General features: G+C 40.9%; 1 protein-coding gene across 1 annotated transcript in view; it reads left to right on the forward strand.

Moving 5' to 3' along the window:
• The window catches only part of LOC120998717 (sulfotransferase 6B1-like), a 168,331-nt gene extending 153,053 nt beyond the window's left edge, over nucleotides 1-15,278 (forward strand). Inside the window, exons 6-7 of the mRNA XM_040429508.1 lie at nucleotides 13,976-14,132; nucleotides 15,013-15,278. Coding sequence (XP_040285442.1) covers nucleotides 13,976-14,132; nucleotides 15,013-15,143 — 288 coding nt within the window. The 3' untranslated portion in view covers nucleotides 15,144-15,278. The remainder of the gene's footprint in view (nucleotides 1-13,975; nucleotides 14,133-15,012) is intronic.
• The last annotated feature ends 513 nt before the right edge of the window (nucleotides 15,279-15,791 follow it).

Genomic DNA, 15,791 nt, shown 5'->3' on the forward strand with positions numbered 1-15,791 from the left:
CACTAGCTCTAATCCACATGGAGTGATCATGAAAAACACAAGACAGTTTGATTCGCCCTTCCAACCCAACCTTGGGGAGAAAGGAGAAGGGAAGTGGGGCTGATTAACTTGGTATTAAAGAAACCTATATTTTGTCCAGGGAGCCCACCTTTTTAAAAAAGTCGGGTGTGTTCGTGATTCCCAGGAGGCTAGTTCCTCAAAACTGTAAATTTGGTCGACCTTAAGCTTCCATTGCTCTATCGAGGGTATGTTAGTTTGTAACCAAAATTTGGGAATCATAAGAGGAGCCGCAAGCAAAAGTTGTTTGAAGAGAAAAGAGGGGAAAGGTGTGGCATTATTATTAAAAAAGGAAAGCAAGGCCCCATATGGGGAAATAACCACAGCTGAGGAACAAATTAGATTGCATATCTGGAATATCTCTTTCCACCATTTGTTGATAGAGGGGCACGACCACCAGATGTGAAGGAAGGTGCCTATGTCCTCTTGGCATCTCCAGCACTTGTTAGAGGTAGGATTCGCTATTAAAGCTTCAAACCAGGTAAGGGGTCGTAGGCGGTCACCATTTGAATTGTTTTTATGAATGAAGGATTTAATAAGTGGAATGAGGGTGAGGTCACAGGGCTGTGGGTTTAGAAAGGTTTTAATGGAGTCAATCAAAGGCGATAAGCCTTGGGGCTCTAAAAATTGGGAGATTAGCATGGGAGAGGATCTAATTAATTTAGAGGAATTGTTACGAGTTCCAGAAGAAGCGGCGCCCAGGATATCACTAATTGTGATGAGAGGGGAAGGAAAGGGAACTGAACAATGGGAGCAGTTCCACCACTTCCAAGTGTCTATAGTAGCTTTGATTATTGGATAGGGTTGAAGGTTGATAGAGGGAGGGGTATGATAGCCTAGGCATAGAGCACGAGTTGGCATTCCAATGATGCTTTGCTCTAAAGCTACCCAGGGTTTGCTACTCGAGTTCCTCAGCCAATCAATGACTCTAGACATTAGTATGGCCTTCCCATAGAGTTCAGGGTCTGGGAGACCAATCCCGCCTGCCAAGCGTGAGCGAGACAGGAAGGAATAAGAGAGTCTAGCCTTCTTACCATTCCATATGAATGTACTAAATCTTTGTTTTAGAGAAGCATAATAAGATTTTGGGATGGGAATTGGGAGGACTTGTTGGAGGTAGGTAAGACGGGGGATGATAAGAGAAGAAAGGAGATTTTTCCTGCCAAACCAAGAGTGGGTCGGGGCTGATTTGTTACGTTTGTCCAGTGCAGCAAATAGGGAAGATTTTAATGGGATAAAGTTGAGTGAATAGAGATCAGAAATGTTTGGACTAATTTTTACTCCTAAATAAGTAATGGTTGGGGAGGACCAATTAAATGCGGAATTTTCCATTAAGGAGAGTTTAAGTTGTGGGGATAGACCAGCGCTAATTATAATAGATTTACTCTCGTTAATCTTAAAGTCAGAAACAGCACTGTAATTCTTTAAATGCTCCTGAATTAAAGGAAGGGAAACTTTAGGGTTAGATATCATGAACATGACATCATCCGTAAAAGCAGCTCGTTTATGGCTCCGGCCCCCTAAGAATACTCCTTTAATCTCAGTGTCTGCCCGAAGTTTTGATAGGAGGGGTTCCATTACTAGGATGAATAAGAGGGGAGACAGGGGGCATCCCTGCCTGGTTCCATTGTGAATTTGAAAGGGAGAGGAAAGGTCACCATTGACCATGACGCGGGCCGTAGCCTGATCGTACATGGCAAATACAGCTTTAATATATGGATCAGGCAGGCCGAAAAATTCTAAAACGTGACTTAAGTAATTCCAATTTATGCGATCAAACGCTTTCTAGGCGTCAGTGCTGAGGAGTACCAGAGGAGAGGAGGTGTGTCTGGCATAGCAAAGTGCATTAATGACTCTGGCAGTGTTGTCTCTACCCTCCCTGTTGCGTACAAAGCCCACCTGATCCATATGCACCAAAAGAGGAAGAAGGACTGCCAAGCGGTTAGCCAAAAGTTTCGCTAAAAGCTTAAGATCAATATTTAGGAGAGAGATAGGCCTATAATTAGCGCACAGCTTAGAGTCCTTCCCCTCCTTGGGAATTAAAGCTATATGGGCAGTCGTCATGTCTCTGGAAAGAGGGACACTTTGCAGGGTTTGATTGCATACAGTGAGTAAGTGTGGCAGAAGTTGTTTCTTGAAAATTTTGTAATACGAAGAGGGGAGACGTTCTGGGCCCGGACTTTTCCCCTGGGGCATTTGAGCTAAGGCTGTGGATAACTCGTCAATGGTAAATGGGGCCTCCAGAGATTGTTTTTGAGCTGTAGACAGAGTCGGGCAGGATGTGGATTCTAAGAACGTGTCTACTAATGAGGAGTGAGCTGTTGGAGAAAGGGAGGAAGGGAGATTATATAGGGTTTCATAAAAGTCCCTGAATTGAGCGGCTATTTTAAATTAAGCGAAAACTTGGTCACCTTTTGGAGAGCAAAGTTGGTGTATGTAGTTTTCTGCCCTTCTGGCTTTTATTCTGTTTATTAGAAATTTGGTAGCTTTGTCTCCGTGCGCAAAAAATTTGTAAGTAAGGCTTTTAATTCGGCTCTAGACTCTAGAAAGTTCTTGGAGTTGGGTTTCAGACAGAGATTTTTTATGGACCGCTTCCAGCTTGTTTATCTTGGAGAGGAGACTGTTAATGTTACCCTCTCTAAGTTTTTTCAAATGGGAACCTATGCTGATGAACTCACCCCTGATAAAGGGTTTGTGAGCGTCCCATACAACTCGGGGCGACAGTTCGGGTAGGGAATTTAGGCTGAAGTATTCATCCAATAGTGTAGCTATTTTTTTTAGTGGAAAAGGGATTGCCGAGAATGGACTCGTTCAGTCTCCAGTTAAAACTTTAGGTTTTTCGTACTGGGGAGGATACCATAAGGTAGATAGGTGCATGGTCTGATAAATGAATAGACCCAATATTGGCCTTTGGGCATAATTGGAGGTGTTCTTTGGAGATGAAGAAGTAGTCTATACGATGGTATGAACAATGGACATGTGAATAAAATGTATAGTCTAGGGTATTGGGATATAGAGTGCGCCAGACATCCACTAGATGGAGGTCCCAAAAAATGTTTTTGATGAGTTTTAAAGAGCGCCTTGAGTGGGAAGTTTTATGTGAGGAGGAGTCTATCTGGGGGTCGAAGGCTATATTGAGATCACCTCCCAAGACAACTATACCTTCCATAAAAGAGGTAATTGTTTGGGCAATGGATGAGAGCCATTTAGCCTGATTGGTATTAAGAACATACAAGTTTATAAAGGTGTACATTTGAGGACCAATATGACCTTTAACCATGATAAATCTTCCCTCTGGATCTTGAAGATGAGTAGTGGGTTTGAAATGGACTTTTCTCTTAAATCCAATACTTACCCCTCCGGACGAGGCAGAGCCCCCCCCCCCCACAGTGGAACCAAAGAGGGTAGTGAGAAAATTCCATATTAGGGTAATGGTTAAACCTGAAATGTGTCTCCTGGAGGAGCAGCACACCCGCACCCCCTTTACGTAATATGGAGAATATCTGGCTTCTCTTAGAGGGTGAGTTAAAGCCCTTCACATTATAAGAGGCTATATGAATATCAGGAATAGTCAAGGGTTAAAATGAGCGAAGGAGTGTAAAGTGTGCTGATCCACCAGGAAAGAACACTCACGATTTGAGATAGCTCCACCCCGTCCGAAGGAGAAGCCGGATCCCCAGCAACCTGCATGTTCTTCAAAGAAATCAGGGATGACCGTGTCAGGTACTTAGAATTGAACAAAGGGACAGGGAAAACAATGAGAACAAAACAAATAACCAGAAAATAACTTGATGTGGGAGCTGACCCACTGGTGTAAAGCACGGGGGAAAGTTGGTCGAAGACCATTGTACATGACGTTCAGCACATATAATTGCAACCTGGAAAGAGGCATACATTTAGACAGGTAATTATCAGGACCTAGAAAGGGGAAAAGGCCAGAGCCAAGTTGAGCTGCTTTAGGAAAGCCCAAGGACTAAGGAGCCATGGGTGACATAAAAAGGTAACATAGTAACATAGTAACATAGTAACATAGTACATAAGGCCGAAAAAAGACATTTGTCCATCCAGTTCGGCCTGTTATCCTGCAAGTTGATCCAGAGGAAGGCAAAAAACCCTGTGAGGTAGAAGCCAATTTTCTCCACTTTAGGGGAATAAAAAATTCCTTCCCGACTCCAATCATGCAATCAGAATAACTCCCTGGATCAACGACCCCTCTCTAGTAGCTATAGCCTGTAATATTATTAAGCTCCAGAAATACGTCCAGGCCCCTCTTGAATTCCTTTATTGTACTCACCATCACCACCTCCTCAGGCAGAGAGTTCCATAGTCTCACTGCTCTTACCGTAAAGAATCCTCTTCTATGTTTGTGTACAAACCTTCTTTCCTCCAGACGCAGAGGATGTCCCCTCGTCACAGTCACAGTCCTGGGGATAAATAGCTGATGGGATAGATCTCTGTACTGACCCCTGATATATTTATACATATTAATTAGATCTCCCCTCAGTCGTCTTTTTTCTAAAGTGAATAACCCTAATTTTGATAATCTTTCAGGGTACTGTAGTTGCCCCATTCCAGTTATTACTTTAGTTGCCCTCCTCTGAACCCTCTCTAGCTCTGCTATGTCTGCCTTGTTTACAGGAGCCCAGAACTGTACACAGTACTCCATGTGTGGTCTGACTAGCGATTTGTAAAGTGGTAGGACTATGTTCATATCACGGGAATCTATGCCCCTTTTGATGCAACCCATTATCTTGTTGGCCTTGGCAGCAGCTGCCTGACACTGGTTTTTGCTGCTTAGTTTGCTGTTTATTAAAATTCCTAGATCCTTTTCCATGTCAGTGTTACCGAGTGTTTTAGCATTTAGTATGTACGGGTGACTTGCATTTTTCCTTCCCATGTGCATAACCTTACATTTATCAGTGTTAAACCTCATCTGCCACTTATCTGCCCAAGCCTCCAATCTATCCAGATCCCTCTGTAGTAGTATACTGTCCTCATCAGTGTAAATTACTTTACACAGTTTAGTGTCATCTGCGAAAATTGATACTTTACTATGCAAGCCTTCTACAAGATCATTAATAAATATATTGAAGAGAATAGGGCCCAATACTGACCCCTGAGGTACTCCGCTAGTGACAGTGACCCAATCTGAGTGTGTACCGTTAATAACCACCCTCTGTTTTCTATCACTCAGCCAGTTACTTACCCACATACAGATGTTTTCTCCCAGTCCGAGCATTCTCATTTTATATACTAACCTTTTATGCGGTACAGTGTCAAATGCTTTGGAGAAGTCCAGATATACGATATCCATTGATTCGCCGCTGTCAAGTCTAGAACTTACCTCCTCATAGAAACTGATTAAATTAGTTTGACATGACCGATCCCTCACGAAGCCATGCTGATATGGCGTTATTTGCTTATTTCCGTTGAGATGCTCTAATATAGCATCTCTCAGAAAACCTTCAAACAGTTTACCCACAACAGATGTTAAACTTACCGGCCTATAGTTTCCAGGCTCTGTTTTTGGCCCCTTTTTGAATATTGGCACCACATATGCCACGCGCCAATCCTGTGGGACATTCCCTGTCAGAATAGAGTCTGCAAATATCAGAAATAAGGGTCTGGCTATGACATTACTTAATTCCCTTAGGATACGGGGGTGTATGCCATCCGGTCCTGGCGATTTGTCTATTTTAATCTTTTTAAGTCGCTGATGTACTTCTTCCTGGGTCAGACAGGACACTTTTAATGGGGAATTTATTTTTGCATTCTGCATGTCATCTGACAATTTATTTTCCTCAGTGAATACATTGGAGAAAAAAATATTTAACAGCTTTGCTTTCTCCTCGTCGCTCTCTGCGACTCCCCCCTCATTACTCTTTAAAGGGCCAACACCTGCAGATTTATACTTTTTAACATTTTAGGGTTAGTTTTACTCTCTTTGGCAATTAATCTCTCGGTCTCTAGTTTGACCGCTTTTATTTGTTTTTTACATGTTCTATTTTTTTCCTTATAGTTTTTCAGTGCTTCCGTGCAACCCTCCTGTTTTAGTGTTTTATATGCTTTCTTTTTGTCATTTATTACTTTCTTTACAGTTCTGTTTATCCACATTGGTTTCTTTTTGTTCCTTAACCTTTTATTACCATACGGTATGTACCTCTCACAATGAGTTTTTAGGATGTTTTTAAAGATATCCCATTTTGTGTCTGTATTTGTGAGGACTTTGTCCCAGTTAGTTTGGCCTATGGCCTCTCTTAATTGGCTAAATTTAGCTTTTTTGAAGTTTGGTATTTTTGTTCCTCCCTGTAGAAACGCTCTTTTGAATGATAATTGGAAGGTTATTACTTTATGGTCACTATTTCCCAGGTGTCCCCCGACCTGCACATCTGTTGTTCTGTCAGGTCTATTGGTTAATACTAAGTCCAGTATGGCCGTCCCTCTAGTCGGGTCCTGAACCAGTTGGGAGAGGTAATTGTCTTTGGTTATTGCCACGAACCTGTTTCCCTTATGAGATATACAAGTTTCAGTTTCCCAGTCTATATCTGGGTAGTTGAAGTCCCCCATAATAACCACCTCATTATGATTTCCCGCCTCGTCTATCTCGTTTAGTAGTAGATTTTCTGTGGACTCTGGTATATTAGGTGGTTTATAGTAAACTCCTATTAGTAATTTATTGTTGTTTTTAGCTCCATGTATCTCTACCCATAGTGACTCCACATGTTCATGTCCCTCACTTATATCTTCTCGGACTGTGGGCTTTAGACAGGACTTTATATAAAGGCAGACCCCTCCCCCTCTCCGGTTTTGACGATCCTTTCTAAACAGACTGTAACCTTGTACATTAACTGCCCAGTCATAGCTATCATCCAGCCATGTCTCAGTTATTCCCACTATGTCATAGTCCTCCTCACACATCACTAATTCCAGTTCACCAGTTTTATTAGTCAGGCTTCTGGCATTAGTATACATACATTTGAGAGGTTTATGTATATTTTTTACCCTACACCTTTCCTTCTGAACTGTTCTAGTCCCTCCTTCCATTTCTCCCCCATTCCTATTACCTTGCCCCCGGTCTCTATCTGCACTATCTTCCCCTCCTATAACGTAATTACCCTCCCCCCCAGTCCCTAGTTTAAACACTCCTCCAACCTTCTAGCCATCTTTCTCCCCAGCACAGCTGCCCCTTCCCCATTGAGGTGCAGCCCGTCCCTACGATAGAGCCTGTTGCCGATAGAAAAATCGGCCCAGTTCTCCAGGAACCCAAACCCCTCCTTCCTACACCAGTTCTTGAGCCACTTGTTAATCTCCCTAATCTCCCATTGCCTTTCTTGTGTGGCTCGTGGTACAGGCAGTATTTCGGAAAATACTACCTTTGAGGTCCTTGCCCTCAGCTTTTGACCTAAATCCCTGAAATCATTTTTAAGGACTCTCCACCTACCTCTAACTTTGTCATTGGTTCCGATATGGACCATGACCGCTGGATCGTCTCCAGCCCCTCCCAGTAATCTGTCAACCCGATCCGCGATGTGTCGAACTCTAGCGCCAGGAAGACAGCACACTGTTCGGCGATCACGGTCTTTGTGACAGATTTCCCTATCTGTTCCCCTAATAATGGAGTCTCCCACTACCAGCACCTGTCTGGCCTGCCCTGCTCTCCTGGTTCCCTGCTTACTGGAGCTGACATTCCCCTGACTGGCAGAGGAAGTGTCTGGCTGCAGCAGTGCCGTCCCCGGACTGACATCCCCCTCATCTGCCAAACGTGCAAACTTGTTGGGGTGTGTCAGATCAGGGCTAGCCTCCCTGGCACTCTTCCCTCTACCCCGCTTTCTAACTTTTACCCAGCTAGCTACCTCACTTTCCTCAGCCTCCTCTCTGTCACCCTCCCCCTCATCTACCCCAAAGAGTGCTTGCTCGGTGAGAAGCAAACTCTTTTGCAAATTATCAATGCCTCTCAGTGTTGCAACTTGCCCATTTAGAGACTGAAATGAGGACGTAAAGGGGAGAAAAGGCCGGTGGAGCATGTAAGACAGAAGCAATATCTAGTAAGGCATAGCTTAAACATGACTTCAATCCGGCTATATCATGGATCTACTAGCAGAATGGAGCTGGTCTAAACAAACAATAACGAAAGACCACCTATGTAAAAGAAGCAAATTATCTGGATAGATCCAATAAAGTCCTAAAAAGGAACATCTCCCGGTACGTTGATTGGAACTGAAAGTTCGAGATTATTAATCTTGAGCTAGTCTCTTAGGTGTCAGTTGTCGATTCCTCTTCCCCGCTTTATGAGCCTTGGGAGTGTGCTGTAAGGTGAAGGCTGAAAACGATGGAACTTCAGGTAAGGCGAAGAGGTCTTGGAACAGTTCCCAGTTTTCTATCGGCAAGGGAGAGATTTGTAGGTAATCGTAGACAGCATCCAAATCGGCATGGGAAGTAATATTGAAGCGGCGGCCTCCTTGTGAGAAGGAAAGTCCAAAAGGAAAATTACATTTGTAGAGGATCCTGTTGGCCCGCAGCCATTCTGTTAGTGGTTTGAGAGATTTGCGCTTTCTCAAGGTAGAGGGGGCTAAGTCTTGATATATTGACACTTGAGCGCCTTCAAACAAGATGTCAGGTCTGCTTCTAGCAGCATCTTGAACCGCTGATTTGACCTGGAAGTTCAGGAATTTACATATTATATCTCTTGGGGGCTCCTCCAATTTAGGCTTGGGCCGCAAAGCCCTGTGTGCCCTCTCAATCTTAATCTCCAGGGCGAAGTCTGGACCAAGAAGCGAGGAGCAGAGGGAGATAATCGCAGCTGGAATGTCTCCAGGCAAAACAGACTCAGGAATCCCTCTTATACGCAGGTTATTCCGGCGGCCCCTATTTTCCTGATCTTCTAAGGCATTTTGAATTTCATTCAGGTAGGTGCCGCACTTTCGGAATGAACTTGAGGTAGCCCTCTGATGGTCCAGTATCTGGGCCTGGTTGTTTTCGAGCGCTTCAATTCGGTCGCCCACTTGTCTCATATCCTGGCGCAGGGCGGCGAATTCGCTAAGCAAGGGCTCCAGGGCCTTATTCAAAGTATTCTTCAAATAGTTTCTGGTGATCGGAAGGGTCCCCCTACCTTGCGGCTCCTCAGTGTCACTGTCATCATCCGACTTGTCTTGCTGGCCGGCTTTCTGTTGCTGGACCGGCGCCATCTTGGAGTCACGAGCGACGAACGAGGCAGCCGCTTTTCTAATGAATCTGTCCATGTTGCCTCCCGAAGCATGGCTTTTGTTGTTGCTCGGGTGTTCCCCTGCTTTAGGGTTTCCTATTTTGACCATTTTCAGGTGTAAAGCATAAGATTGCTAGTGCTGTGAACGGTCTGTAGCACGGAGCTCAAAATCAAGCGGCCATCTCAGAACTGCGTTAGCTCCGCCCCCTATTTTATCATTCTTAAAACATAAGTGTAATAGAATAAAATATGTTTAAAATTGTCAGTGTGCAGCAGGGTTTTATATCTACTGAACTAGTAGCTGCTAGTAATTACCAACGGCAACCAAGGGATCCTGTCCCCTTATTCAGTAATTATAGAAACCTATTCAGGTGTTATATTTATATTTCTGTGGCAGACAGGTTGATGTCAATAGTTAGTGAGGATAGATATATTGCATTATCGTACTGTGCCAAAATTGAGTCTGGCAGGGATATGGGTATTTTACTATATTCGATCAACCCAGCAGTCTATCTGTGCGTGGCCAGCTTTTGATATTAATTAAATAGAATTGAACAAAGGTTTTTGTGAGAACGCCCCACTGTCCTCTGTTACTATTTCATTGGCTAGAAATAATATGATAATGATATCTAATAATAATATTGCTTGTAATATAATATGAGGAAGTATTCAGTCTCTAGGGGTTTTCAGAGTGACTAAATACTTCTCACAGTTGAGGGTTTGTTACAATTGCATGCGATCTATACAATGTCTTTTATATTTAGGTATACAGTATAAAATTGTATTCTTTGTTATTTTTTACACTTGTGTTGCGCTTATTAATATCATACTTGGTTTGGAGTGTGCCAGTATGGTATAGACACAGACCTGGACAGATGTAGCAGAGCCGATTTTGTCATTGAATTCTCAGAGGGCTGAGTGCTTTCCTAACTCTTTGGTACAGACGTGCAGGGAAACAAAAGATGTTTCCACAAACTAATTTACATTCTCCAGCGTCTCGCTAATTTGTGGATTCGGAATGTATAGTGTCGGGATGACTACGGGCTGTATCAGGAGCCGGATAGCGATATTAACTTTAACTCAACACCGTCATCTACTGACATCGGTGTATATTGATAGACTGGAGGAGATAAAATCGCGTTTAGTCAGTAACGAATTGCGACATAAGGGAGCGGTAGCTATGACACATCTGTATTTATACCCGAATGGAATCTTCCGACCAAATCTTTCATGAAAGGACTTTCAATGAATTTGCAGATCTCTGTTTACACACTTTTATATAGGCAGGTTATCGGGCCAGTTTTGTTTTAGAAAGACCGCTCATACGAATGCTCATTCCCGATAACAATAATGTAAATGTATCACTAATCACCTGACAAATGCCCATTCATCAAGTGAAATGACTGTTGATGTGGACATTAAAATCATTGTTTCTGAGCAGGGGTCTGCTGAACAGAAATAATTAATCTTCATGTAGACAAGGGATCACAGTAGCAATCACCCATCCCCATACAGAGGAGATCATTGCTGCATGTGAATGCAGCTATTACCTCCAACTCATTATACAACAATTATCGGGAACATTCAATTTATTACCAATAATTGCCATTCAGTTGGTTTAACCTGATGAGTACATCAGACTCAGGAGCTCTCTCACCCCTCTCTCAGTTAATATCTAGTACACCAGCCTCATCAGGTCTAAGAGACTTATTTAACAATATATGCGGTTAATTCTGTTAAATATGGTGACAGAATCTCTTTACTCCATTTCTGCATTCGTTAACAGAAAGTAAGGGAGGGAAACATGAGCGTTGAACACTGAATGCAGAAAAAATTTAGTTTTTCCACCGAAATACATCACAAAATGTTTTACCACATATTACTGCAGCGCTGAACGCAGAATAAAATTTATTTTTCCACCGAAATACGGCACAATTTCTTTTACCACATATTAATGCAGCGCTGAATGCTGAATAAAATTAACTTTTCCACCGAAATACGTCCCAAAAATGTTACCACATATTACTGCAGCGCTGAACGCAGAATAAAATTTGTTTTTCCACCGAAATATGGCACAATTTCTACAACATATTACTGCAGCGCTGAATGCTGAATAAAATGAATTTTTCCACCGAAATACGTCACAATTTTTTTTGCTACATATTACTGCAGCGATGAACACAGAATAAAATTAGTTTTTGCACCGAAATACGTCACTAAAGGTTTTGCCACATGTACCTGCAACAGTGAACGCTAAATATATTTAGTTTTTCTACCGAAATACGTCACTAAAGGCTTTAGCACATATTACTGCAGCGATGAACGCTGAATCAAATTTGTTTTTCCACCGAAATATGTCAATAAAGATTTTAGCACATATAACTGCGGCGCTGAACGCTGAATAAATTTTGTTTTTCGACTAAAATACATCAAAAAGATTTTACCACATATAACTGCAGCGCTGAACGCTGAATAAATTTTGTTTTTCGACCAAAATACGGCAATAAAGATTTTAACACATATAACTGCAGCACTGAACACTGAATACATTTTGTTTTTCGACCTCAATATGTCAATAAAGATTTTACCACATATAACTGCAACAGTGAACGCTGAATATATTTTGTTTTTGTACTAAAATAATAACAACTGCGGAAGTGAAATGCATATATATTTTTTCATTTTGTATTGAAAGAGGCCACTTAAACTCTTTCACCACTAATAAATCCAACAGTGATGTGTGTACATTTTTTTCCTTTTTGTACTGAAATAGGACACTGAATGCTTTCACCACATAAAAATGCAGAAGTGAACTGAGAATATATATTTCTTTTTGTACTGAAATAGGCCAGTAAATGCTTTTAGCAGAAATAAATGCACCAGTGAAATGCATATATATTTTTCTTTCTGTACTGACATACGTAGGCCACTAAACGCTTTTGCCTCAAATAACTGCACCAGTAAAGTGTGTATATTTTTGTCTTTCTGTACAGAAATAGGCCACTAAATACTTTTGCCATAAATAAGTGCACCAGTGAAGTGAGCATATTTTTTCTTTCTATAATGAAATAGGCCACTACACGCTTTCACTGGGAAAAAAAATATGCAGTAAAGTGTGTATAGATTTTTCTTTTTGTTACAGAAATACGCCCCTATACGCTTTCACCGGGAAAAAATTAAGCAGTGAAGTGCATATAGATTTTTCTTGTTGTTAATGATTTACGCCCCTATACGCTTTCACCAGCAAAAAATTAAGCAGTGAAGTATGTATAGATTTTTCTTTTTGTTACAGAAATACACCCCTATACACTTACATCGGGAAAAAATTAAGCAGTGAAGTGCGTATAGATTTTTCTTGTTAATAAAATACGCCCCTATACGCTTTCACCAGGAAAAAATTAAGCAGTGAAGTCCGTATAGATTTTTCTTTTTGTTACAGAAAAATGCCCCTATACGCTTTCAGCAGGAAAAAATTAAGCAGTGAAGTGCGTATAGATTATTCTTTTTGTAATTAAATACACCCCTATACACTTTCAGCATGAAATAATTAAGCAGTGAAGTGCGTAGAGATTATTCTTTTTTTAATGAAATATGCCCCTATATGCTTTCAATAGAAAAAACTTAAACAGTGAACTGCGTATATATTTTTCTTGTAGTACTGAAATACGCCCCTATATGCTTTCACCAAAAATAACTGCAACAGTGCAGTGCATATATATTTGTATTTTTTTTACTGAAATATGCCCCTATACACTTTCACCAGCAAAAAATATAAAAAGTGAACTGAGTATATATATATATATTTTTCTTTTTTTACTGAAATATGCCCCTATAAGCTTTAACCAGAAATAACTGCAATAGTGCAGTGCATATATATTTGTCTTTTTTTTACTGAAATATGCCCCTATACGCTTTCACCAGAAAAAATGGAAGCAGTGAAGTGCGTATATATTTTCCCACAGATATAAGCCACTAAAAGCTTTTCAACATAGCACTTGAACCCCAAGAACAAATAGCTGGAATGACAGAGCTGTATAATTTGTATCCCCAAATAATCTTTCCCTGCATTTGCAAATGGCTTTCCTATCACTGTCCCTAGCGCCTTCTGGCATCTCTCCCTGAACTAAGATGCTGTGAGATGATTCCTCCCTATCCTTACCCTGCACTTCTAAATAGTTTTTTCTTTATTTTTCGCACAATCAAGTTTTCCAATTGCTGTCCCTAGCGCCTTCTCACGTCTGTCCCTGCACTCAGAACGCTGGAAAATGGCAGATTCTAAAATGGCTGCCGTATTTATAGGGCTGTGACATCACAATGCTGGCTGGCTACTGATTGGCTGCATGCATGCATGTCAATCTGGGTGATTCCACCTTTCCAGAGTTCCTTGTCCCATGTCCTCAGTCCTCACACGTGTAGCCGCCATTTTAGGAAAAATGTGATTCGTTACCGAGGAAATTCGCACTCATTGCGAATCAAATTTGTCCTGCATTTCGGAACAAATTCCACTTTGTCAGCTTCGATTCGCTCATCTCTGGTTTTAAAGCATGTATTTTTAAGGGCAACCTTTAATACTGAATATTTTGTTAAATCTTTGAATAGCATTACATACAGATAAACAGACAATATAAGCCATACGGTATTTTTTACTACCAATATCATTTGCTGAACTGACATGCAATATGATGTAATCATTTTATTTTATTTTTATAAATTAAGGACCTTCCGACAGCACTGAAAAAAATATCTGACTTCTTTCACCTTTCATTGAATGAGGAACAAATTCATTTGGTAGCAAGCCGTACTTCTTTTAACTCTATGAAAGACAAATCTGAAAATACTCATGGAAAGCTAGGTGACTCCTTCTTCAGAAAAGGTAAGTAAGAAACACAAAATGGGAAAAAAGATAAAATGATAATTTCATTATATGAAAAGTTAAAAGGTTTTTAAAAAGTAAGAAAAATACAGACAGTTACACACTAGTTATGTGTAAAATATCACAGGCCTGAATCACTAATAAATACAGTATATAGAGTATGACATTTATGTCATGGTATAGTAGATGACAAACAATATGTTAGAGCACACACTCACGCTCACGCATATAACACTAAAACAGCTCAACAGAGTCTTAGAATTTCATGGAGCTCTAATATAGCACCCATAAAAGTCTAGAGAACCCTTATATGGACCTGAATCCATTTATGGTTAAATGAAGATGCAGCCAGTGATTGGCTGGAGCGATCATGCGAAGGAGGACAGAATGTCATCACTTTCAATGGAGCAGAAATTGTAAGCTGCAGCGCTGGAAGGGTGGAACTTTCAAAATGTGAGTGATTTTTTTTTTTTTTTTTTACACAATCCCCTGCTAGGAATAGTGGCTGGTCAACCCTCTTAATGACTAATCTATGACCAAAACTCATCATTCCGCTGATTTACCTGAAGAAGGATTAAAGTGCAGCTTTATATTTGAGGCCATTAAAGCATTTCTTATGTGCTTTAAAGAGTTATCCACAAATTTATGACTTCAGGAATTTCTTTACAGTTGGTTTCATAAACCACAGACCTTTGTACATCGTCAAGCTGCTCACACTTGATCTGGATACGAGTCATCATAATACAAGTTGCCTTTTTATGACTGTTCATTTTTTACTCTTGCTATATTGTATACTATTGTGTATGTAAATTCACTAGTAGCTTTGCTTGCTGTCATATGGAAGATGACACTGTGCACCTTTCTTTATCTATCTAAATAGGAGAGATTGGAGACTGGAAGAATTATTTTACTGAAGATCAGAGCAAAGAGGTGGATGCAATGTTTGAAAAATATCTTGCAGAAACTAAACTGGGAAAGTTACTGAACTATGACAAGTATTGCAAGTTCTAGAAATTCCTCAAGATAGAAGTAGCACTTAAGTGAAGATAAATTTGATCATTACTCAGCGTGTTTATGTCAAATAAATGTTTGTCTTAGCTAAGATGACCTCATTTAATTTTTTTTTACAGTTTAAAACTGAGCTGAAATTAAAGAAGCACTCTTTTAGACTCCAATACATTTTGTACTCTTTCATTATGGGCAGTGGCGTTGCTAGGGTCTCAAAAGATCTGGGGCCCAAGCTCCAATGAATATGGCCCAGTTCTCTAAATCGACCCTCTCCCCACACTTTCATGTACTTCCCCAACACATACCTGTCACATCCATTGCCTCCCAAGTGACGTCTCCTCTGATGTAGATCTTCTCTGTCATTATCTTCTTTCAGCCGCGCCTCATCTTTGCAGAGTGTGACACACAGACATCTTAGCTTCCTCAAATTTCTATCACCATCCCCCAACCTGGAGTTCCCACAGTGTTATCCTGCTGCTCGATGTGCTCCCCAATACCCCCAAATACTATCCTGAAGAAAATTAGTGCCCCAATAGTAATAGTGCTCCTCATAGTCCCACCAACAGTAATTCCCTTCTAGAATGCCTTCATTAGTAATACTGCCCCCTACAGTGCCCCAACAGTAATATTGCTCCTCAAGAATGTCCCCAT

The sequence above is a fragment of the Bufo bufo genome, chromosome 4 (genome assembly GCF_905171765.1).
Source record: "Bufo bufo chromosome 4, aBufBuf1.1, whole genome shotgun sequence".
NCBI classification, from domain to species: domain Eukaryota; kingdom Metazoa; phylum Chordata; class Amphibia; order Anura; family Bufonidae; genus Bufo; species Bufo bufo.